Here is a 26,256-nt window from a genome sequence, read left to right on the forward strand (position 1 = left end):
GAGCCGATCAGTTTGACTATAATTTTGCTGAAATCAGAGCTCTAGATGACTCTTAATTGAAGTTTGAATGTTTTTTGTTCAAAAAATTGCATTGAGATTCGTGATGATTGATGGAAATGGTTGGTGGCCTATCATATATATATATATATATATATATATATAATATATATATATATATATATATATATATATATTGATTTAAAAACTCTATTTAGTTAAAATAAATATTCATCTATGTAAATTGTATTTGATTAGAAAGCTTTTGCTCCTCCTTGTTGAAAGTCAAAGTAGAATGAATGTGTGTAAATAAAATATAAGTAATTTTGCTCAAAAAATTTTAACGGAAAACACATGTCCATTTACACTATATTGCAAGTAACATTCAGCGCATTTTTGCATATTTAATACTTTATCAACGATCGATCTTCATCCGCTCCACTTTAGTAAACAGCTATCAACACTGAATTTCTTTATAAAATCTTACGTCACTCTTCATAGAATTCTGCGTAGAATACGTAGCATTGGGAAGTGAAGCGGGTATCAGCTACCATGTCATGAATGAAGTCACACATTATACATATTTCAACCATATATAATAAAGTTATATTAGTATTAAATACAATGATCATATATATTTCTACTGCATGCACGTTATTTAGTACAAATTGACACAAATGAAACAAGCACTACTTTTACATGCACAGTTTTATCAAAGTAGTACTAAAGATAATTTAGATGACGCAAATAGTGGTTAAAAATAATTAAGTGGATAACCTAAAGACTTTATCTCATGTTTAAGGAGAGATAAGACTGCCAATTATTCAATTTTGAGTGATCTAATCTATCAAAATAAGATTAGTTCGATCATTCGAATTTAATTTTGAATTGGATAGGCAAAATCTTATTATTCGATGTCTTTATTTGAATTGGATATGGGCTGAAAATTTACACAATTGAAACTAATTTTGATTAAGAAAGTTTATAAGTTCAAGAAATATATATATTCATTCTTACTTAAATTCATATATAAGTGTGTATATGCATCTAAACATTAATAATCCCAAATTTAATAGGGTGACAGCTAACCTTGCCCCCAATTAGATAATTTAAAAAAATAAATTTTTTTTTTTCTTTTGCATTTGAATTGAGTTGGCAAAACTGGCGAGATGTTTCTTTTTGGAAAAATAATCTCTAATAAAAATTTTGTTTAAATTTTGAGCCAGAACTAGTCCTATAATACTTAAATGCATTTACATTGATACGGAGGAATTGTTATTTATTTACATATCGAACACCACATGAAATTTGATATTTATATTAATAATACTTTGATGTCATAAATTTATACATCAAAATTATATTTATACTAGATATATGTTAGAAAATTTGCGGCGGTAGACTAATGGATTATCATTCTAGTGTGGTACGGAGATTCATCACACACTTGAAAGATAGAAAACAACGAGTAATCACAACATAAATTTTTACGTGGAAAACTCGTAATGAGAAAAAACTGTTGGGCATAGCCCAACAGAAATGAACAATTTCTTCTCCCACGGGCGGGAAAAGGTTGAAACATCTTCAAAGTTATAACTTCGGTGCACGAATAAGCTTGTAAGGAGTGTGCGGCAAGCGATGGTGATCGGTGCGCTCAACGGTGGTCGACGATGATCAATGAAGGTAGGCGGTAGTCAAAAACGGTCGACGACAATTAGTGAAAGTCAACGGTGACTGGAGTGACATTGTATTTCAGCTTCTTCAGACTTCAAGCTCCCCCCGCCCCCCTCATGAGATGAGTGAGGCTTTATTTATAGTGTTATGTGTGCAATTAATACATGAATGTGAATCACTTTGATTGAATGGTCCAGAGAGGTACTTTCGATCATACTACATTTTATAAACATTTGAGTGTCTTAACGATATTAGAATTGAACAATCTTGGACTCGGTGGATTAGTCTTGCCGAGAAGCTCGATTTGACTTTAGGCTCACCAGCTTCGACATTCGTTTGACTTTTTAAATGAGTCTAATAAACTTTTAAGAGTGATTTAATAACTTAATATGAGTTTGCTTTTACTTGGATTGGACTAATTTTGAAATCATTGGATCTGTTTCATCGAGTCGTCAATTCGACTACAAGTTTACTTAAAACTAAGTTCTGAATGAGTTTTTATTTGAGTTTCGAATATTTTTTTTTCAAAAATTATCTTATGATTTGTGTCATATCTCGAGATTCGTGTCAAATGATAAAAATTTGTTGACTTAATATCACTCTTTTAAAAAGATAGTGATACTAATACTAAAGATTTCAATGATATGAATATAAATATGAATGATTAGTTGTTTGACATGAAAAGAAATAACAATAACACTATGAGTTGTATGCACCCAACAATGCAAATGCCCTTTTATTCTAAGATGAATTTAACATAATTTATAATTTATTCATATCCTCAGAAAAGGAAATCAACAATTTTGAATTTCAGTGTTTAAATTAAAATATTATTATTCAAATGTTCTAGTTATTTATTTAATAAATGATATTTATGTAATGATTTTATTTAATTTGAAACTAATTAAGAAGATCTAATTTTATGGGGTGAGAGTGGGACCACAATGTGGGGCTTGCCGGCTTTCCCGGGCTTCCGCACCCGCTTTCTGACTGGCCACTGCCCAGGTCTTCCTCCCCCTTGTTCACCATTTAACATTTCCTTTTACTTTCGCATCCTACTTTTCCATATTGTCATTTTCAACCCTTTTCTAAACCTATTTTTCATTTTTTAAATTAAATTTAATTTTATATATCAATATATGGCGACATATATTTTTTTTTCTTTCATATAAAAAAAAAAAACATTTTGCAGTGTGGACAGTGAGGTACCATGACCACGTGGCAGAAGTTAGATATTAAAATAATTCAGAGTATTTATATTATTTCCTTACTGAAAGCCTGTAACACACACACACAAACGTCATTTATTATTATTATTATTATTATTGCCATTCTGAGTAATGTTTATCTATCTGATTTAGAGATTAAAAAAATTTCTGACATGTTAGACCCATTTGCCCCATTGACACATATAATTGTCCCATTCAAAGTATAATGTTGACTTCTTCTTTTCATTTACAACAAATTTTATGCATCTACTGTCAATTTTTAAAATTTTATTTTTCAGTGTCATTTTTTCTAATACATTTAAATTTAAGAAAAAAAATTCAGGAAAAATGTTAGGTATTGTTCATAATATCAGAATTTGTAGTCTCTTGAAATGAAGATATATCTCTTGGAATTTAGTTGGTTGGGGGATCAGCGATGGTATAAGGGAAACGTGATAGACCAACTCATTATAAGAAACTTTATGATATATTTCTACCAAGGAGTTGGATATTCGCCAAGATGGAGATTTGTTGGGTATATGCATTTCTCCTAAAAGGGCTGGATATTCGCCAAGGTGGAGATTTGTTAGGTATGGCTCATATACCATAAATGGGACAATATTGGAGCGGAGCGAAGCCCAAGAGCGGAGTGGAGCGGAAGGATCTATTCAATCGGGGGTGTTTTATTATGTGGTTAGGGGTGCGGGGGAACACCCCGCAATTTAGTACAAGAGTAATTTAAGTAATTAGATATTATACTATATGATTAAACAATCATCATTGCTTTACCCAAAAAAAATTTAAACATAAATTAAATTTTTAATTTTATAAAGTAATATTTAAATATTTAAAATAAATCATATATATTTACTTTGAAAATATTTAATTCAACCCTCATTTTCCAATCCAAAAAAAAAAGAAAAAAAATATTACGAGTATCCAAGTTTTTAAAGTTGCAAAACAATATGAGCACTTAAATTTTATGGCCCTTGTGGGGCAGCTTATTTGATGCGGTGACTTTTTAAAAAAGCAACATACCTGCTTGAGTAAACTGCATTTTGACAGTTTATGCGTTTTAAAAAAATTGAAAAACGTTTTCTCACCGCATCTATCTAGGTGCGGTGACAACTTTCTAACTGCACTCTAGCTTTTCCAAAAAAATAAAAATTTGTAATAGTCACCGCACAACTTATGAGCAGATTATTTTTAATCAGCTTATCAGCAGATTATTCAATATGTTGCAGCTGCCCCAAACAGACCCTTAATTACCACATTGCAATTCTTTTTTTCTCTCTCTCTTCATGATTTGAATGATATTACTATAAATAATCATTTATAGAGTTTAATTTTACAAGCACATAAATTTAAATGAGAGTAAAGTGCAATAATGAACTATTAATACTTAATTTTAAAATAGATTGAGCCTATTTTAATATTTATATAAACTCGTTTAAATAATACCAACATAATATTTCTTTGAAATAATGAGTGTTAAGCAACAAATATCTATTAATAAAACTCATTTAAATTTTGTTTTAATTACAAAATTGAAATTCTCTGCCACTAGTTGGCCCCACACTTTTTACAATTGGATGGGATACAACAGATCTCAAACTTTATTTTATGCCCTCATACCATATAAAGGTTCTTTATCACTTTTTTAAATTTTACATTTTTATTAAAATTTTTAAAATAATGGAAAAAAAAAAAGGATTTGCACGTATTTTAATGCCTCATGACTCGACAAAAAACTATCCATCATTAAATATATGGCATTAAAGCATATATCGGCAATAATAAGGTCTCACAGCCTCACCTCACATATTGGACCACTAAGCCCCGCAATAATCACACGCTCCAAATCTCCTTTGAATTTTTGCCTGCCGCCGATGGCTCCATAAATTATTAAAATGCAGTTACTGTTGCACGGGATTCTCACTTTTATTTATTTATTTATTTTCCAGAAATTACAATTTTTATTCTCACATAAAAATTGTAATTTTTTATATCACATAAAAAATTACAATTTTAACCTTTAAAAAAGTTATATGTTCTCAGGCAGAGATAACATGGTATATCTAATTGAAGTTTAGGAGTTAGTTATGTAAATATGTAAAAAATGTGTGATATATATGAAAATCTTCCTTAAATTTGTTTTGGGGGCACAGCATTGCACCAACCATTGAAGCTAAGGGTGCGTTTGGAGAAATTTGTACGTTATCCTGAAAACGCGGCGAGCAGGGTTCGACCCGCGGCTAACGTTTAGTGTAAAAATGGAACTGTGTTTTCGCATAAGCGAACAAAACGCGCGATCCAAACGATACCGTAGAGCTTTAAAAAACGCACTCACACTTATAAGTTGCCCCAGGGCCCTAAGTCTAACCCACTTTTTCCTTTACCTCATTCCATCTTTCATATATCTCTCTCGCGCACCGCACTTATAAGCTGCCCCAGGGCCCTAAGTAATAATTATATTAAGAGTATAATATGTTAGACTATGATAACATATTTTAGATCTTTCATGGCTGAGTGACGAGTTGCTGAGTTCAACATGTTCTTCTAACAATTTCAATGTTAGACATAGTTTTCATGATATTTTTAACTTTTTATGTTAGTGTGATACATGTTTTCCAATTAATAAATGACTTTAAGGATCTATAAATACTAATTTCTAACTTAGTTGTTAGTAGGATTCAACATTCCATACAAATTAAAATAAATAAAAGATGGGAAGCTTGAACACTTGACACTTGGTGCTCATAAAAAAGAGAGGCAATCTCAATCAAATAATAAATAAATAAATAGAAAGATAAATTTGTTGGACAAACCACAGCATGGGACCCAAACACACGGTGCTGGAAACTGCAAAAGTCACAATTTGATTAAATAAGCAAATAATAAAAAAGGACTAGAGAGTTCCATGCTTCAATGGAAAGCAAAAGAAGACCAATTTGATTTAATTATCTTGATTAAGAAATGGACAGCACTTACAACCATAATAACTCTTTAATTCATCACGATCATCACTAATTATTTTTTACTATTACTTGATATCAAAATTAATTTTTGCATACAAACCACCAAATAAATTAATATTTACGAATCAACCATGCAAATAATTTTCTTGAACTACAGAACTAATGTATTTACGTGTTACACAACCAAACTTTTGATAATTTGATAAAAAAAAAAGAAAAAAAAGTAGTTGGGTTCTTACTATAAGTTTTTATACTCAAGTGAGAATTAAAAAAAAGATGAAAGACGGAGGTTTTTTTGTAAATAGCAAATTTTGTGGTGGTCGGTATGTAATTGCCACTATTTTTAAAAATTACAAAATTTGTGCGCGGCTACCTAATAATTCCTCACAATTTCAAATTAGTTGGCTTGATAGTGATCTCCTCACAAAAGTTCTCCTATCTTTGACTCCCTTTTATGAGTGAGTCGGTCGTTGGAGTACATATCCCGTAGACCCAGCGCCACCGCTACCACCACCACCACCGCAACTAAAAAAATATTGTATGAGTATTAGGATAATATTGATAGTATTACGATGATATTGTGATGATATTGTGATGATAATGATCCACTTTCCGCTGAGCCATCTTCCTCACTTTAATCGTACAACAATTAATATCAACTGTTCAAAGTGTGAAACAATCAAACATGACATTAGAAGTACGTGAGATCTGTAGGCCCATCGCCAAGTTACAGTCTCAAATTGATTACAGGAAACGATAATTATAACGAAAAAGTTAAGAGATTTAAATTTTCCATGGCGTCGCAACTCTGAAGACGACCTCTCATCAGCAGAACCTAACATCGACTGAACTTTAAAGAATATGAAGACAAGCCCATCAAAATATGGCGAAAGGACATCCCACTTTATTCCCAGAAAGTCATTCGTGGTTATCTTTGGAATCAGAAAAACAATAAGCATCCAAGCAAAGAAAGTTTCTTCTTTTCTTTTCATTTTTTTTTCCTTTTCTTTGAAAGAGGTGATATGATTTTGATGCATCAACACATTTGTCAATACAAAGCCATCAAAGCTGAAAAGAAAGGTCCACACTTCACCCCTCAATTAATTCCAATTATCATTATGCCCCCTTCCCATCACAAAAATTGCTTTTTTTTTCTTTTCTTTTCTGTGAAGCGATAAAGTATGAAAGGATCTAATCAGACTAGAAAAACGAAGGCAGTTTTTAGAAGTTAGATAGACTGAGTCCAAAAGAAATACTATTGATAACCAGTCTGAAAACTCCAAGGCTTGTGATCTTCTGATGAAAAGAGTGCAACTCAGAAGCAGGTCTCATTATATGGAAATGTGTACTTGTTCTGTTCAACGACAGTGATGTTGAAGAACTGCTGCAATAAACAAAACTATTGTTAGAATTATACAGCCTCAAACAAGTCATTGAAAAAGGGTTATAAACAGATTAAGAAATTATTTATACTGAGCGGTGAAAGTGACTAGTGCTAGTGGTTAAAGAAAATAAAGTAATATCATCATTCATAAATAGTCGTTAATTATTCTCCACAAGTGCATTGCATTCCAAGTGTGTCTAAGCACCAGAATCATGCATGCTTTTATCCTGAAAGCATTCCTTTCTGCTTACATGTGACCATAAATTAAAGCCTCCAAAATCAGCCATGGAATGATGGCTTCCACCAAAAAGGCCTTTTGCTCTCAACTTTAGTTACCATCCACCTTGGCAGAATCAGGGTGTAGTCATATAAATAAATAAATATATATATATATATAGAGAGAGAGAAAAAGCTCGAGAGCAAATATATTAATACAAAAAAATATATATATATATTATTTTTATAAATGTACCAACTATGCTCTCACATGCAATAATCTGATCTCACAGCCACGAAACAGAAACAGAGACCCACAAAACTCCATGATTCTGCATTATTAAGCATCACATCCCTTGATGTCTAAAACGTACAAATCAATGGGTTGGCGTCTTCTGTGTGCGCTTTGAAAAGCAACAGCTATTCTTCCGACTACCAAATATGGTAGTTAGATTCAATTATTTCACCTCCTCTAAGAAAACACAAGGTTAATTATATCATGCAGACCGCACAGAGTTAGTTCTCATGGCGGTTCATTTCTTGATTTTCTGAGCATCTGCAAAGCAAAAGTAGCAGTGAAGGCTGAATATGATCTGCAATTATACAGGTTGAAAATACTGGTTTTCAAATATTCTGCTCCCAGTGATAAAAAGTAGCTTTAGACGTGTTTTCTGCACTAAATAATATTTCCAATTCATGATTTCAGTGGTGATTAATTATCTCCAAAAAAAAAGTTGCAGTCTTAATCAGAGATGCTTCCTAAAGTATTCTTAGTGATAAATGTGATAATGAGACATCCTGTTAAGTTATTGCTTCCACCAATAAATGGCTGAAAATGAGCTCACTTTATCAAACTCTGCCATCATTTTAGCTGGAAGTGGAGTCCTCACCGCCTTCATTTATACCTTACAATCTACTGAAGCTAGCTTTCATGACCAATCTCATCACTTTACAACGTCCATAGAGCACTACGATGAAGGCTAAAAAAGTAAATAATAATCCCCAATCACCATCCAACATACCTAGATAATCGTATAGTGGCTCTTTTAACGGCTAGTTCGTTAGGCTGGCATTGCTTCAAGATAATAAAGCTTCTCATAGTGGGACCTAATCCACTGCACTTTTTTTCAAATGAAATAATGTTTTCTCAACTATGAACAACGGGGTGCATTAAAGCTGTTAATGTAAATAAATTAAAATTATGGTGCCCATCTTCCTTCCATTCATATGAAGTGGAGAGGCATGCAATTACCTAAGGTTAAATCAAGTGCTTCCACATGCGTTTATACCAAATGGTAGGGCCGGCTATAGCTTTCTCTGCAAACCCGGTCGCGCAACTTATTCATCAAATTAAGGGTCTGATTATGACAATTTCCTCACTGTTTTACATTCAAATCGCTGTCTTTCATGCTTTTGGCCACTAATAATTTTTTAGTTTTCAGATATTTTTGTTGTGAAAAGCTGATTTTCAGAATCAGGGCTGCTAAAATGTGTTGGCCTAAGAAAAGTATTATCTAATTTATATTAACCAAAGGATTTTAATCATGGTTGTTTTACAGTTACATTTACAAGAAGTTACAGACCTGTATGCACAAATTGCATTTATATAGAAATTTTTCGCTCACTTGGTGGGTGTTTGGCTGCACCTAGGAGTTAACTTAAATAGAAATTAATAGATCCTGTAAATCCATATTTATCAAATCAAAAAGAGTTAAATCCAACAAAATGTTTGGTTCGGTTAAAGTTAAATTCAATTAAATCCCTTTGAAGTGTTTGGTAACAAGAAAAGTGACAACTGACATATACTCTCTTAAATCTGTTAAATTTGCTTAATAATGGGATTTAATAAATCCAGGATTAACGTTAAAATAGAGAACATATCAGATTTAGATAACGATAGTAACGATAGAATTTAACCTTGATTTTAACCTTGATTTTTTTTTTTTTTGCGTTAGTCGGAATTAATTTAACTTTTAACGTAGATCCATTTTTAAATCACGTACTGAACACCGCTTTAATCTAGCTCACTCATCGAAGTAGCTGAAACTAGCCCACCAGCCGACGTGACTGAAACTGGCCCACCTGCCGACATGGCTGAATCAAGCCCACTCGTCGACGTGACTAAATCAGATCTCTCTTGAGAGGATAACCTAGCCCACCTATGAAAGGGTAGCTATTAGAAGAAATCATTGATTACACTAGAGAGATCATGATTAATAAGGATACCTTCAATCTTTTATTAAAGACATCGTTTGAAAATTGGTATTCGTTCCTTTCATCCAGATTTCAAGGATGGCAACAGTACTTACAATACCTAACATACAACCCACAATATCTTACTTCTACATCTCAATATTCTTTCAAGACAACAGGAGAAAGTACAAAATGTACTACTTCAATTATTTTATTAATTTTCTCCTTATCTGCATAAGAGAAAGGAAAATGAGGGTGAGGGGAGCTTAATTATTCTCTTTTCACTCTTCATTTCAGGAGATTGCTTGCTATTTATGATATTTCTCTAAGCTTATAACTCAATCAAACTCCAGAATGTCGCCTCTCTCTGATTCATTGAAGATCAAAATTCAATATATTTCTCAAGATTCACTCAAAAGATGTTGAGAATTTTAGGGCAAAAAAAACGCAAGAATCGATGCAAATTCAGAAAGGAAACACAGAGATTTAACAAGGTTCGACAGAGATGCCTACGTCATCGGGAGCAGAACGATGGCTTTTCCTTCAATTCAGAAAAAGTGTACAGGATACCCTTAGGATTACAATATATCATATCTATAGCCCTGACATATAATATGTAATTACAAAATTAATCATGTACCGTACCGCGGGACCGTTGCCCCCGCACCCCTACCCATATAACGAAACTCCACTATAATAATTCTGCAAGACCAAATCGATCTTCAAGAGGGTTAAGCCATTTTACAAATGAAATTTCGAAGATTGTGACGTTATGAAAGAAACGCAAGCCTGATGATACGGTTTTCTATTGCACACTTTTCAATCAAATTAGAATTCCAGGCTTTTCAAAAAGCAAAATAAAGTGAAATTATGACTAGATGGGCATGATCCGAATGTTAGCAGATAAGCCTGTTAGTGGCTTCAAGAATACTTTGAAATAATAATTTCCTATCGCATATGTAACTTGGAATAGTAATCAGGGATGAAAACACAGGAGATATCAATTAATGGAGGTACAGCACTGATTGCTGCACTACTGTTCGCTAGTCAAGGTTGTAGTGCAAGCTGTAGATGATCTCTTCTCTGTGCTGCACTATCTGCACTTTCACATTGCAGCAAACAAAAGGTAGTACATCATAGTGCCTTTAATTGTTTGAACTTTTATGAACTATTTTTCTCATAAATGCTGCTGCAAATGGTCCCTATCGAGAACTAGAATCGATTATTCAGTATGTTCTTTAGCCCCACAAATAGGGACGTGGTCCCTTTTTTATTGGAAAATTTACATAAATACATACCATATGCACTATTCTTATTTATTTATATATCTAACATCCGAATCATATGCCTACACATGAAAAGATGTGTTTCATTTTTAAAAAGATGGTGAAGGTTGTATGTTCTTATGTGATGTTAGAGATTTGAGTGTATACTTGTAAATATGAATGTTTAGATGTTAGATATATAAATACATAAGAATTGTGTGTTATATTTGCAAATGCCCCACATTTATATTATGATAGAGTACTAAGAATTCATAAAATATGGCATGTAATTTCTTGCTGTCAACCACAAGCTTTAAATTTTAACTGACCTACATAATAAGTTAGTAAGTTTAGATGATGAGATAGGCAAACTATATGCCCATAAACTTACGTAGAAATTTTCAATATTATTCTTTTTTTAATTTTTTTATTTTTAAAACCTAATAAACTCCGCTCTTCTATTAGGTCCTACCAATCAATTGAAATAGAGGTCTTGTGTGCCCTTAATGACAATGGAGATGAATTTTTGGGTAATTTTAGCATAGAAAAGATTCTATAGCCCAATAATATATTTACCAAGAGATAGGAGTGGATGGAATTATTTTATGAAAATGTAAAACATATTTTAATTAAATATGATGGCAAAAGTTATCAATAATGGTCTAATAGGTGCTCGGGCTAGCAACACGTTTGTTGGTAATAAGCTTAAGAATACCAATAGAGTGGATTCAAACGCTCACCTTGCTCTAAGAAGAATAAAACAAAAAGGTTTGCTATGTATTATCAAAAAGCTTAGAACTTGCACTTTTAACATAATTAATTTACACTCAAATGCAAGAAAAACAATGGGAGCATTGTTGCAATCTTTATTTTTTTTTCTTGGATTCTCTTTGTTGATTTTTTTTTTCATTTTTATTATCTTTTAGGTACAACTTTTCACAAGAGTTTGCTTTTTTTTAAAAAGAATATTAGCTAAAGTGTCAATGTCATTTTGATTGTTATGAGAAATTTTTTTTTTTGAATAAAGTAACAATAATGTTCTGATATATATATATACACACACACACACACAACGCACACTCAGATCAGTTGGTCGGGCTTCTGCTTGTCACTTGTAAGTCCCTTTGATCTGGGTTTGATTCCCCCCGAGTGTAGGGTGTGGTAGTCGAATTATAGGCGCATAAGGGATAACTGGGGCCCGTATCATTGCCTCCGACCATTCCTTATATATATATATATATATATATATATAACTTTTTTGTGAATATATGTTATCAAACCAATGATAAAAAAATTAATGAGAATTCTTTTTATTTTTATAAAATCACTGGCTAGATATCTCCCATAATTTTTTTTTTCTATGCCAAAATGTAAAATTAAGAAATGATAAATTTGCTAATTATACTCATGTCTTAAAAAAAGATATTTTGAATATTTGAGTGACACAAACTTATTAAAAATGACAAAATTTTTTATAGATATTTCTCCTAACGTCTGAATCCTTCACAAGAGTTTTTAGAAATTTTCTCCAATAGTTTTTCCTTGGAAAAATTTCTTGAAAAGTTTTTAGTAATTTATTACTACATTTTTGCATAAATAAATTTAATGAGGGGTATAAAGGATTTTCTTATATTCTTGATATGAGTAGAATAAGAATTTTGATTGTAGTCAATTAATTTTTTTAAAAATACTATATATATATATATATATATATATATATTTGGGAAATCTTTACTTAAGCTTCATTTTTTTTAGGTTCACAATGAATTTATCATGATGATTCTCATCAAACTTATGATTGTCTCTTAGATAGAGAAGTGTGTTGTGGATGAGGAGAAAATATATATCTAGTTTATGCACATCATTTTATCATATTCATTTGTACTTCTTTTAAAAAATAATTTGATTAGAGTAGTTAAATTGATAGAGTTAGATATTAGTTTGCTCTCTATTGTCAATGATGTCTTGGCTACCTCTTGTAGAAGTTCTATCTTTCAACTATTCACTGGTTTTCATGAAAAAAACTCTTTATTTCTTGAAAAGATGGCTTGTTAAGAAGGATAATAATATATTCTTCTTTAAAGTTGAACATTTTGTCAAACAGTGTTATGTTTTAAAAGAAAAGTTAAGTTCCTTATTGGCATTGTAAGAGGCCTCCTATTATATACTAAGAAGATGTTGTTGAGAGTTAATCAGGTTGTAGTAGTGGTGATAGCCTAAATCACTAAAACTGTTTTATAGTGGTCATTATTTTGTTTGAGGATCTCTTTCTCATATGAGATTAGAGTTTTGAATTGTTTATGAGGCTACACGACATCATCAAACTTTATTATAGAAATAGAATTTTAGATCATTGTGAGAGTTATTCAAGTAATTACAAGAGATATTGTCTCCCAAAGTAGATTTGATCATTCAAATGATGTGATTTGGTAGTTTTTTTTTACCAATTTGATGAATTGTGATAATTAGTATCGATAAGAAAATATTCAATAAGGATCATGTTTAGTATCTTATACCCTTTAAAGCCTTCGAATGTGCATGTATCCATGAGATTTTTAGATGTATACAAATTGTGTAATTTTTTAGGTTAATATCTTATGAGATTTTGAAAGAGTAGATATTCAATATGTTTTTGAAATATATAGCTTTTGAGTTTATTAAATGAGTAAAAACTTTGTAACATTTTAGAATAATACTTGAGATTTTTGGATGAGCAAAAATTATATACCTTCTTAAGCTAGTGTTTTTTTTTTTTCTTTTTTTGAAATTTTTGGGCGAGATTGTTTCTACCTGCTTTTATGGAGATTTAATAATATGAATTGTGTTCAATGCTAACTACCCATTGAGGCTTTCTTATCGACATGGCATTCAAGGCTTTAATGTTGAGATTTTTTGTCTACCATTTATCCTCATGAAACTTTGAGGTAAAAAATCATGCAAAATTCTATGGACAGTTCTATTCATTCTTTTTAAGACTTCCAAGATTCTTTTAGCTAAACCAAGCACCTCATAGTAACAAATATATGATTTAAGAAGTTAGGTATACCTTAGGCTGTTGGCATAATTATTGTCTTAAAAACCTAAACAAGAAGAAGTAGAGAAAATTCCATAAAAATTTTCAACTAATGTCATTGCCAAAAATCTTAAAAAATTAATGCTAATAAGGTTGTAATTGTAATTTGAGGAAAGGTGTTGCCCAAGTATAGTTATATTAACATAAATTTCCTTCTGAGACACCCCCCATACAAAATTAATACATGAGAGGAAGACAAAAGGAAGGAGTTCTCCAACTATTACTTCCAACATAATTGATAAATTTGTGGGTGACAAGAGTTTCAAAAGAAGATGTCTGGTTTTTAGTATATTCACTTAATACTATAGTCAAAGTTATCCTCTAATTATAAGTTGCTTCTAATAGATGTATATATCAATATATTATAAAAGGGTCGCTTAACTGTATTTGAGCTTAGGTTGTTAACATGAAGTTTCTTTTATAGCTATATTCAAGTTTGTTGATAAGTATGGAGATTCTTTTACGGTTTAAAATTACTACATGTTAAAATAATCATCAACTAAAGAGAATTTGTCATGTTATTGTTATATGAAAATCAACCACACATAAAAAAGATAATTTGTGAGAAGCTCACAAGAGATTCTAGATTATTTTATATGAAAATTTTCTAGAAAAAAAAATTATAAGATCTTGCCCACTTAAAATAATTCCACGAATGTGAGTTGTAGATTGTTTACAAACAATATCCTCTTCCATAAGTGAAAAAGACATTATATGATGCAGTGGATAGAAGCTATGAAAGATTGCTTTTATAATGGAAGTAAGAGGAGCCTCAATGCATTGGAAAATATCATGAGGAAAGTGACATTGCTCTACTTCTACTTGTAGAATGAGAGACCAGCAACCAAAAGAATAAGCGTCACTTTCTGTGTCGATAATGAACATTAACATTGGTGTCAACGTTAGACTACAGCATTGTTGTCGACAGTGCTTGTCATAATTAGTGTTGCGTGCATATATCAGTCTTGTTGATATAATAGAGCATTAATATTAGTGTCACTGGCTTGTGTCGTCCTTATTGGATATAACAAGAGTTGGTGTTAGTGCAAATGGTGGACGTTAACTTTACTACCAATGATGAGCATCAGTCGTGTCAATGTTGTTAACTATAATAGGCATCCCCACTAGTGTCTACAATTTGCATTGGATTAATCGACAAAAATGTGTGCCAATAGCTTATAAGAAAAGCTATAGCTTCATGTTATCAGCCCATATCTAAGTTAAGTGAATGTGCCCATAATCTTACATCTTGGTATATTTTTTGTTATTGCTTTGAAAAATATATTATGTCCGTTGTCTGAATGTGAGAACAATAGCATGGATCGTAACACGTCATACGTGCACCTAGCGGCGTGGTGTGATCCATGCTTTAGACCACATATCCGGCTTATTGGACGTAATATTTTCTCCATTTTCTGGGGCTCCTATACTTGGATCGCTATAATGTACGTATATTGCTTTCTTCAATTAAAATGATAATGATAATAATTCTATGATTCATCCCCAACCCCTGCCTGGACTGCTGAACTGATTCTGGCCTTAAATAATAATTAACACATACGCCCAAACTAACTGAAAATTACATTTGGGCTTCTTGATTTCCAAGCCGGCCCATGAATTTATGGAGTGAGGCCTCCAGTTTAATCTAACGACATTAAGGGGCTTATAAATGCGGGGGCATTTTTAAAAATATCACGGTATTGTTTGAATTGCGCGTTTTACCCGCTTATCCGAAAATGAGATTTCATTTTTTACATTAAACGCAGGCCATGGCTCGAATCCTGCGATCGAATCACGATCCTCTTTTCAGGATAAGTTATTTATCCCGAAATGCACAAACTGCCCCCAAACACACTTTAAATCATAAGGTGCTTTGTTTGCTGGAGCCTGCTCAATTTTAATAACGGCAGAAAACTACCTTTGATTCAAGTACATATCATAATGAAATGATTAAAAATATGAGAAATTAGACGATCAATAATGAAAAAAGCAATATAGGATAGAGAGATGATATTTTCATACCAAAATATTTTTTAATAGCTTAAATTAAAAGTTCTTTTATTAAGGCAATTAATCACATACCACATAATTGCTATTTTTTTACATATCTAACACCTTAACTTCAATATTTACATCTATAACACTTAAAATTTTTCATATCACATGAAAAATACCACTAATATTATGAAGAGCAATATAAAAATGAACATTAAAGATTTGGAATTGCAAGGTATGTTTGTAAATCTTCCTTTTTTATTTTTTGTTTTTTTGCGAGTCTTACTTCACAGATGCATTCTCCATAATCATACCATCATAAAGAGTGACACTCACCCCATAACCATAAAATATTTAATGCAGAAATAAACACCATCATACAATACAATGCTGTAGAAGAAGAAAACTGTAACAACAAGGTTCCAAATGAAGCCTAAACACTCTCAATTTACTAACCTTTGCTACATCCTTAAGTTCTTCCCATTCTGACAATTCCACACTGTAAACCCAACAAGTTCACATGAACAATGAACATTTGACCAACTATGACTGATAAACAATATTAATCAAAACAAATTCACTCATACAGAAGCTTCTGTTACTGTAACATCTTACAGGAATAATAAGCTCAGAAAGTATCCCATCTCATTGATCAATAATAGAAGAAATTTTCAGTTTTATATACATAGTCATGGTTTTATGAAAGAATGAGGGGTGATGAGAGGGGATGTGAAGATTTGTGGGGCTGTTCAAATGATGTGTTTCAGAGATCTCAAGAACAACAAGAGGATGAGGTTATGGTCCTGTTAGCTGTTGTATCCGTTAAGGTCATCCCATTGGCGTTCTGCTGCTGCTGAGCTTGAGATTGAAGAAACCTTTTAGCTGAAAAAATGAAACAAATATTAATCTTATGAGATTGAACTTTTCACTTAGAATATTGAGGAAAAAAGTGTCCGAATAGTCCTTTGGAGAGGATTATTTCAGACCCAGAGTTTATAAACGTAGCATACAATTCTTGTGTATTTACATATCTCACAACTAAACTTTCATTATTACATGCATAACATTTTGGTGTTCTAAACCCATTCAAGAAAAGGTGTACTTCATTTTTAAAAAGTGGTAATGGTGGTATTTTTTATGCGATATTAAAGATTTGAGTGCCCCTAAATGTGAGAGTTTAGGGGTGTGATATCTAAATACGTAAGAATTGTGTAAGAATTGTGAAATATGTACGTAAATGCCCCTAAAACTAAGTAAGACAAGATGGGCAACTAAACTGATAAATACTACTTTGAATTACTGTGGAACATATTCTAATCTGTCTTTATCTAACAATAGATAGGATAGATGCAAGCATGCGTACAATTAAACTAAGAAAATGCAAGCATATGAGTATGTTAATAAATGTATGTAATCCAATTATATATGCATAGATATAAATATGAATTTAAATATGAACTTGATTATAAAATACATTTTATTTGTGTTTGCTTGGTTTTTCCAATATCACTGATAAAACAAATAATATTGGAGTATTTACATTTACTTCCCTTGTAGGTAGTCAATATTACATATAGCTTATATAAACTAGATTATGATACATATATTCATTTTTGGGGAATTTTTTTTTCTTAATTACACTTGCTTCCATTGCAGGCAGTCAATATTATACATACATTCCCCAGGTTTTTGAAATTATGCCTCCCATTTCTGAAGCTCTAGGATAACAAATTAAGGTTTATATGTGACAGAATATCTTACAATAAGAAAGTAACTGTAATTTAAAAAAAAGGAGATTAACATTTAGCGTAATATCTAACAAAAAAAATGGTGAATGTAATTTCAAAAAAAAAAATTTAAAAAAAGGGAGGTAAGTGTAACACTGATTGTCTAAGACTGAGCCAAACGATAACCTGTCATGGACCAACTAAACTACAAACTTAACTCCTAAGATGAAAATAATTTGCTAATATTCATTAACTATACCAAATTTAACCCAAAATCCCATTGAAATTTAGGTTATGTTTGTGATTGTAAAACTGTTAAAAGAAAGCCACTTTTTTTAAATATAATACGGGCATTATAAATATTTTCACTTACAAAAATTTTCAAATATCGTCTTTCTTAAGGCTTTCACACTAGAGCAAATCTGATTCTCGAAAGCAAATTCCCTCAACAGAAGTTTTTGAAAAGCTTCAATAAAGCAGTAGCCAAAAAAATATGCGGCAGCTATCCAAGAATTTTAAGCAATGAGAAAACTGCCCAAAATAAGCCCTTAAAATAGCTTCATAAATGCAAGAAAATGATGTGACTTTTTGGTGGCAAATCATTATGTCATTTAGGGCCAACATGGCCCCATAATATCTCATGAAACCTCCTGTGGATATGAGCTATATAAGCACCTAAAGATCTCACGAAGCCTCCTATGGTTGTCATAGGAGCCTAACAGCTGCTAATCAGAGCACCAATCTTGAAAAAGGCACACCAGCCCCAATCCCCAAAAACAGGCTTCTTAGAAGCTATGTGAGAATACTGCAGTCTCCTGCGGCCCAGTGCACCCTATACAAGGCGGGCAAAGCCCCTTAAAACATGCATAAATTAAACCAACCATGGTTAGCTCCCATCTGAATGAAGCCGATGAAGTGATAATTTTAAAACATGGATAAATTTAGAAATTCAGGAATATTGTAGTTAATTTCTCAATAACACCAGCACTAAGTGCCAATAAGAATATTAAAGGAAACTTCATGCAGTCATCCACGATGTGTAAGATTCCTAGTTATCTTACCTTGCATTACAGTGAAACATAAATACAGCCAAGTATATTAGTACTCAAAACCATAACAGACTCACCAATTTCATAGAAAACATCATTGACATTTTTTGCTGTTTTTGCAGAAGTTTCCAAGAAGAAAAGACCATTTTCCTGGGCATAAGCTTGGGCTTCCTGGAAACACCGTGTAGAAAACATTGCAAAAGAAGTTACAGTTTGCAATTTTGGACGAAAACCCAAACAAGAAACGGACATAAAGAATTAGATTGACATATAAATAGTAAAGCAATAGGCAGATATAGATCTATTGATACGAATTGGAAAGTTAATAAAGGTGTAACTGAGTTGAGCATGGAGGAGATGGGCATTCAGCTGAGTTAACTAGTCATCATGATAAAAAAATAACAAGATTAAATTTATTAATGAGCTTAAAATTCTCGTTAGTGTTTGGTGTGCCAATATCGAGTAGAACATGAATAATAAGGCAAATTGATTACAAGTGATCGCATGATAAGATTCTCGACGAATAACTTGAATTGCATGAAAAAATATATGATTTTTATAACTCAACATTATTTCAAAGCATAAATTTTAAAACAGTTGTGGTTCACAGTTTTAAAGTATATCAGATGATTTGATTTTAAATATTAAACACGTAAGTAAAAAAATGAACTTCATGTACTTATTTGTAGGAACATATAAATAAGTTTTTATTGAACCTTGCATGATCGAGTTAGTTTTTATATGTGTTCAACTAGCTAGCTTAACAAAAAAGAGAAAATAAACCACCAATCTGCCACTAAGACAAAACACGAGTTCACAACCTTTTTGACACCTTTAAATATTGAGATGACTTTAACTATCTCATTGCATACAAGCTCAAGACTTCGATCAATACTTATAATAATTTGGTAGGTGATGGAAATCTGAGGAATTATAGCGTTGAAAAATAAGATTTAACCATTCGAACAAGCATTTATTATTCTTAAATATTTCATTGTTTTCAAATTATTTATATTTTATTTTGATGAATCATTTCTATAATGATGTTGGTTATGAGAATGAGATCTCATTTGATTTCTATATTTTGACTATCACAGTTGATTCGATTTATAGCTTAAACTGTGAAGTGACTTGATTCAACTGTTTTTGGATTCTACAGTTCAATTGATTACTAATCCTTGTTTTCGCACATTCGCTCCTGTTTACTCCAGGCTTCGATTGCGACTATTGATTGATTACAAAGTGATTGCTATGGAGATTACCTTTTGTTCAATATATGATTCAAGTGTTTGCTGGATTTTCTTTTGAAGGTTGCTAAGTTTGGTTGTTACAAGTTCCCTCAAATTCAACTCGCTCTCTCAAGAAGGTGACATGAGCTACTTTTGCCATCAAGACAAACGTGAGTTCACAAAACTTTTTGGACATCCTTGAGCATAGTAGTGACTTCAACATTTTTTGTTTTTTTTATTTTTTATTTTTGCATATAATATAAAAAGTTAAATCAAAGATTACAATAAATCAATAACTATGTAGGTGATGGAACTCTGAAATTTTATTTTCATCAAATATGGGGATATTAGGATTGAGACAAAAACTTTTATTCAAAGTTTTGAGATTGATTTAATCATCTCTATTTCATAGTTTTCTAATTTTTTCTAGTTTATGTTGATGTAACAAGCTCTGGTGACGAACAAAATGCAAAATGAATATATCCGTCCAGTGAGACAAATTTAAAGAGTCTTCTTAGATGGTTTGGTCACATTAAACGTTGACCATCTGATGACTTGATTAGGAGAGTAGATGTTTTAGATTCGACTTTTGTTAAGAAAAACAGAGGTAGACCTAGGAAGACTTGGGCTTATTGTATAAAAAATGATCTTAATTTATTAAAACTAAATGAAAATATGAAACTAAATAGGACGCAAGGGAGAAAAAGGATTCATGTAGCCGACCCCGCGTAGTGGGATTAAGGCTTTGTTGTTGTTCTTGTTGTTTTTGTTGTTGTTGTAGTATGTTGATGTAACAAGCCTATAATGATATATGTTATGAGAGTGAGATTTGTTTTCTAATGTTTAAACTATCATTGTAGGTTTGATTTACAACCTAGATTTCAAACTAATTTGATTCAACTCTCTTTAGACTACCCAATTCAATTGACTTCGAATCCTTTTTCTTTCACAGTCGGTCCTTTAATCCTCCCAAGAGACAAGACAATTGATTGCTTACAAGGTCATTGATTTGGAGACTACCTCTATTTCAATATATGATAAAAGAGATAGCTCGCTTCTTCTTTTGAAGATGTTCATTTTGGTGGTTGTATTTTCCTTAACTTCAGCTCACTAGCTTAATGAGCAAGCACACATAAACTGCCAACAAGCCATACATGAGTCCATAAAAATTTTTTCATATCATCAAGTATATGGTTGGCTTTAAATTTTTTATTGCATACAATTTCAAGAGTTAAATCAATGATTATAATTATAATGTACATGATGGAAATATGAAAATGGAGTATGTAATCTTCGAGACAAATAGTTGTTATTTGAAAATTTGATATTGATTTAGTGTTCTCTGTTTCATAGTTTTCTATTTTTTTCTACTTTAGTTTGACTATGAGATTTTCAAATGTTTTGATTAACATGGCCAATTCAATTATTGCTTAGATTGCAAAATTCTTTGATTCATCCCTGTTTAGATACGCCAATTCAAATTATTCTAAATCCTTTATTTTTAGCACATTGGTCCTTTGTTTTCTTTCAATGGCCGATGGCGGCTATTGATTGCTTAGCAAGCCCTTGATTTGGATATTTTCTTTGTTTCAATAAATGATTCATGTGTATGCTTGCTTTTATCTGAGAGTTGTTAAGTTCGGTTGTTGCATGTTTCCTTAAATGGCTAAATTAGAGTTGTCCTATGTCCTTCTATATGTGAGGTTCAGCTATCACAGATACAAAATATTGCCAGAAATTGACTCTTACAACATTTTGACACTGTAGCTGGTATTCAATATTACTGTCCCATGGTTATGGCACTATAGTAGAGACTGAAACATGAAAATGTCATTATTAAAAGAGTTATAATATAGTTTTGTTGCTTTGGTTGAATTAAACGAGAAATTGACTCTTACAACAAAAACTCTCTTTGAGGCCAGGATTTGCCTGCTGACTTTTTACCTTATTCCTTTTCACATAAATACTGATCAGGATCTAATCAAATCTGAAACAATCAATTATTTTATCTGTGTTATAACTTAATAGCTATGTGCTTTTTATTCAATCTCAAATTTCTTGACAAATTTTAATTGTGAACGTTCTTCAAATTATCAGTTGGGGTGAACTCTGAGTTTTTTTATTTTCATCTAAAAAGAAATAGTGTTTGTCCAATTAAAGTTGGCAATATGCAAATTTAATCTTTGTGCTCTTGTTTTGTTCACCCCATCCTAAATTTGTATTAGGAAAAACCAAGATCCTAAGACATCCTACAACAATAGTTAGTCTTCAATCATATGGTATCAATTAATAAAAATTCAAGGCCAGAGCTTTCATGTCCAAAAAGTATAATTTAGAAGGCATCTCAAAAAGAAGACAAATGATTGAGTGATTATTCAGTACAATTAAATAATATCTATTGTTAAACTTTTGAAAGATATTAGCAGATGGTGTTAAAAAAAAAAATTATTCATCAGAAAGTTTGCTACTCTTCATGACAAAATGTATATCATTATTTTTAATTTAATATGGAAAGTATCGGTGCAAAAACAAAGCCCTTGATATTAATCTTCAAAATGTCAGACAGAAGGATCAACTAACTCCTTCGTTTAAATTATGCATAAAAAGTGCTTGATCACCAACACATACCTCAGCAGTTACTTGTCTGGCTTCTACAAGATCAGCTTTGTTACCAGCTAAAGCCATGACAGTGTTTATGTTACCTGAGAAAATTAAACCTGCATTAATGCTACAGAAATTCTACAGTAAACAAGTCTAAGTAATATAAAAAAGAAGGCAATCAAATGCATACATACACATGAAATAGCTCCGCAAAGCAAGAAAAATTTTACAAAGTACATAAGAAAAACAAATTACAACAGTATCATATCAATAAATAATCATGCAGTTTAAAAGAAAAGTAAAAATAAACAATGATAGAAGAAAGTTCCTACCTTGGGCTTGGAGCTCCTGGACCCACTTCTTTGCACGAATGAAAGTGGCCTACCAAGTAACAAAGTAATTACATTATAATGCAGAGAACAAGAATATATGTAGCTTTAATTTCTTCGCTAATGAGCTGGATTTAATAAGAAAGCCTTCAAGTAAAAAGCAATTAAAAAAAACAGTGATTTATGAACCTATCGTACACGTAAGATAAAGGTGGAACAAACAATGCATCCAAACAATGGTACATACCCACATAGAAAACTTCCCAATCCCAACTCCCGCATCCCAGTTGCATAATGCCAATCAAAATCAGTGTTTGGTACAAACCAGAAAAAAATTTAATAATCTGATACAAAAACCTCTTAGCAAGATGCAAAAATTGTGAAACTTTTGTCCGATCAAATATTCAACTAACCAATCTTTATATTGGGTGCTTTTGGGGGAGCAAACCATAAGAAGAGAGTTTGTTCTTGATCGAGAATGTTAAAATATCTTCTACTTCATATGATTTCCAATCAAGTAAAATATACATACTAATCCATGCATCATCATCATCATAAAATCTATCCCAACTATTTAGAATTTACATCCTCCATTCACTCCCTTTGAGTGTTCTATGAAGTGTTAAGCATATACTAAGTAATTTTTTTGCATAAATTCAATTCATATTACTTTAGTCTACTAATTTTCCTTATTAATCCTCAAGCAATAATTTAATCTATCCATCTTACTATGCATCTTCTAACATTCTTTGTACATTCTCAAGCCACCTAAACCTATTTTCTACCACCCAATCAACAATAGATGTTACTAACCCATTCCAATAGTATGATAACTTTTCAATTTATCACTTCTAACTTTAATATATCTATACTAAAATTCTCATTTCTACCACTTCATTGCAAGAAGATCCTTATAAAATAGATTAAAAAATGATTTCTAAAGTCTAAAATTCATAGCAAAACTGAACAAAAAAGCTTATCATAAAATTACATTAATCTGATCATTATTCAACTAATTTGAGCAACAGTATCTTCAACTAAATTTTTTTCACCACAAACGTAGAATAGAAAGTCTAAACTATTTATTACTAACCGCATTCGTTACATCATACACAATTATAGCCGCTGCGGCTCCCCTATAATACATTGGAGCCAAACTATGATATCTCTCCTGTCCAGCAGTATCCCAAATCTCAAATTTCACAGTTTGATCATTAACTGCCAAAGTCTGTGAAAAAAACGCTGCCCCAATTGTTGATTCCTGCAAAGCAATTTAAAAAATATAAATAACATAAATAAATCACCCAAAAAAATTGAATTCCTCGTGATGGCATAGAACACCATTGAATACAAACCTGGAATTCAACAAATTGACCTTTAACAAAGCGCAAGACTATACTTGACTTGCCGGTTCCAACATCTCCTAAAAGTACCTGTTTTACCCAATCAAAGTCAATGTTAGAAATCCAACGACGGGGATTGAATCAAAATTGTCATCCTGCTACAGAAGACTAATTAAATACCATAAGGAAGAAGAAGGTTTTCATTTCAATACTGTTCTTTGCCATCAACACAAAACTATAATAAGAAAATTTTACAATCCTAAGAAAAAAATAAAGATCGGAAACAAGGCGGTATAAACAAATTTAAATGAAAACTAAAGTTTGATTCTTGCCAGAAAATATATGTAATCCGGAAAATCTTTTAACAAAACAATCAACAACGAACGTCAAAAGGATCGAATCGCGCAATAACAGCCCAATTTCTTAAAATTTTTTGCTTGAATCTATTTCCGCCAACATAAAAACAAAAAGGAAACCAAGAATGCAGTGCATGTAGGACAAGTACCCAGCGGTTCCGATGCAAAAAAAAAATCAAATCCGAACCTTTTAAGATAAAATATGCAAACTATAAGAAATACCAGAGATTGAACGAAGAATACTCACCAATTTGGCATTTTTGACCTTGTTTTCAACTGCCGACGCCATTACCTCGAGAATCAGAAACTGTAGAGAAGAAAAGGAACAAAAAAGAAGGAAATCGCGGCGTAATTTGAGAGACAGAAAGCCAGAGGGAGGAAATCATGGTTTGGTATAATATACTCGAATCGGCTTCTGTTAGTCCTGCGGAACACTGCAACGAAGCATGTGGGCCCGAATCCGCCAGGCCTCGACGTCAAGTTCACGCCGATGGTGAATATCGGTTGAATCTGAACCGTTCAAATCGACAAATAACACGTGGCGGTAGCGGGGAAGTTTTTCCGTCGGATTGGACGGGTGGAGGGAGGTTAGCGAGCGGCGACGTTGCCGTTCTGCAACGATTCGTTGCTTGCATATAATAAGTCAATAATTATTTTTATTTTTTTATTTTTTTATTTTTTTTATTTTTGACGACTCGTGGGCGGCTCCAAAATTCTAAAATTTAAATTTGACTGATTAATTGAGTTGAAAATTTTAAAATATGCATTTTCTTTATATATGCACGTACCATGCATACATACATACATCATAATTATATGAGATGTATGCAAATATGTATGCTTGACATAACATGTTAAGTATTTATTATATTTTTATTTAAGAACTACATCAAATTAACTACATATGTCATGCATATTTAATTCCACATAGGTGTGGGTAAAATAGCATGGTGTTTTTAGTCGGATTTAAGGTTTAGGGTTTAGGGTTTAGGGTTAAACCCTAAACCCTAACTTATTATCCAATTTCTAAAGTGCAACACTTAAACGCTGCGGCTTCTGATCATAACCCCATTTTACTTACACTAGCTTTTTTTAATTCCCCTTCCTTTTCTAAATTTAAGTTCTTTAATATCTGGACCAACCATGATTCCTTCTTAGCTCTCATCAAGCAGGCTTGGATCTCTGATACTGTTGGCACCCCTTGGTATATTTTATGGCAGCTTCATAAAAAAGTAGCACATCACTTACGTAAATGGAATTACCAAGTTTTTGGTAATGTACACACTAAAGTTATTGAAGCGCAGAAAAAAGTTGATTTATTAGAATCAGAAGACTGTTGTACTATGCAATGGGCTAATGATGTAGCTCAAGCTCATGACTCCCTTCTACAAGCCATTGATTTAGAGGAAGGATTCCTGAAACAAAAAGCTAATGATGTTTATTTTGCTTGTGGAGATAGGAACACTAAATTTTTTCATGCATCCATAAAGCAAAGACATAACTTAAACACAATCCTCAAAATCAAATCTTTTGAGGGTGAATCTTTTACTGATCCTAAAGCGATTGGTAACAGTGCAGTTCAACATTTCACTAACATTTTCCAACAATCAACTTTGGTCTTACCTGTTAATGTGGATCT

General features: G+C 31.9%; 1 protein-coding gene across 1 annotated transcript; it reads right to left on the bottom strand.

Annotated features, from left to right (window-relative positions):
* Window positions 1-16,321: 16,321 nt before the first annotated feature.
* On the bottom strand, window positions 16,322-24,973 carry LOC110017898 (ras-related protein RABF2b-like). Its single transcript, XM_020715052.1, has 7 exons — window positions 24,865-24,973; window positions 24,274-24,351; window positions 24,012-24,179; window positions 22,922-22,970; window positions 22,617-22,690; window positions 18,837-18,930; window positions 16,322-16,865 (listed from the first exon to the last, which is right to left on the bottom strand). The coding sequence occupies exons 1-7, from the start codon at window positions 24,904-24,906 to the stop codon at window positions 16,756-16,758; spliced, it is 615 nt and encodes a 204-aa protein (XP_020570711.1). The 5' UTR covers window positions 24,907-24,973; the 3' UTR covers window positions 16,322-16,755.
* Between the last annotated feature and the right edge of the window lie 1,283 nt (window positions 24,974-26,256).

The sequence above is a fragment of the Phalaenopsis equestris genome, unplaced genomic scaffold (genome assembly GCF_001263595.1).
Source record: "Phalaenopsis equestris unplaced genomic scaffold, ASM126359v1 Scaffold000002, whole genome shotgun sequence".
NCBI classification, from domain to species: domain Eukaryota; kingdom Viridiplantae; phylum Streptophyta; class Magnoliopsida; order Asparagales; family Orchidaceae; genus Phalaenopsis; species Phalaenopsis equestris.

Coding starts and splice junctions, on each gene's coding strand:
- LOC110017898 (XM_020715052.1), bottom strand. CDS start 24,906: ATGGCGTCGGCAGTTGAAAACAAGGTCAAAAATGCCAAATTG. Junction 24,180..24,273: donor GTCAATTTGTTGAATTCCAG/GTTTGTATTCAA, acceptor ATTGCTTTGCAG/GAATCAACAATTGGGGCAGC. Junction 18,931..22,616: donor CCAGACAAGTAACTGCTGAG/GTATGTGTTGGT, acceptor CGGTGTTTCCAG/GAAGCCCAAGCTTATGCCCA.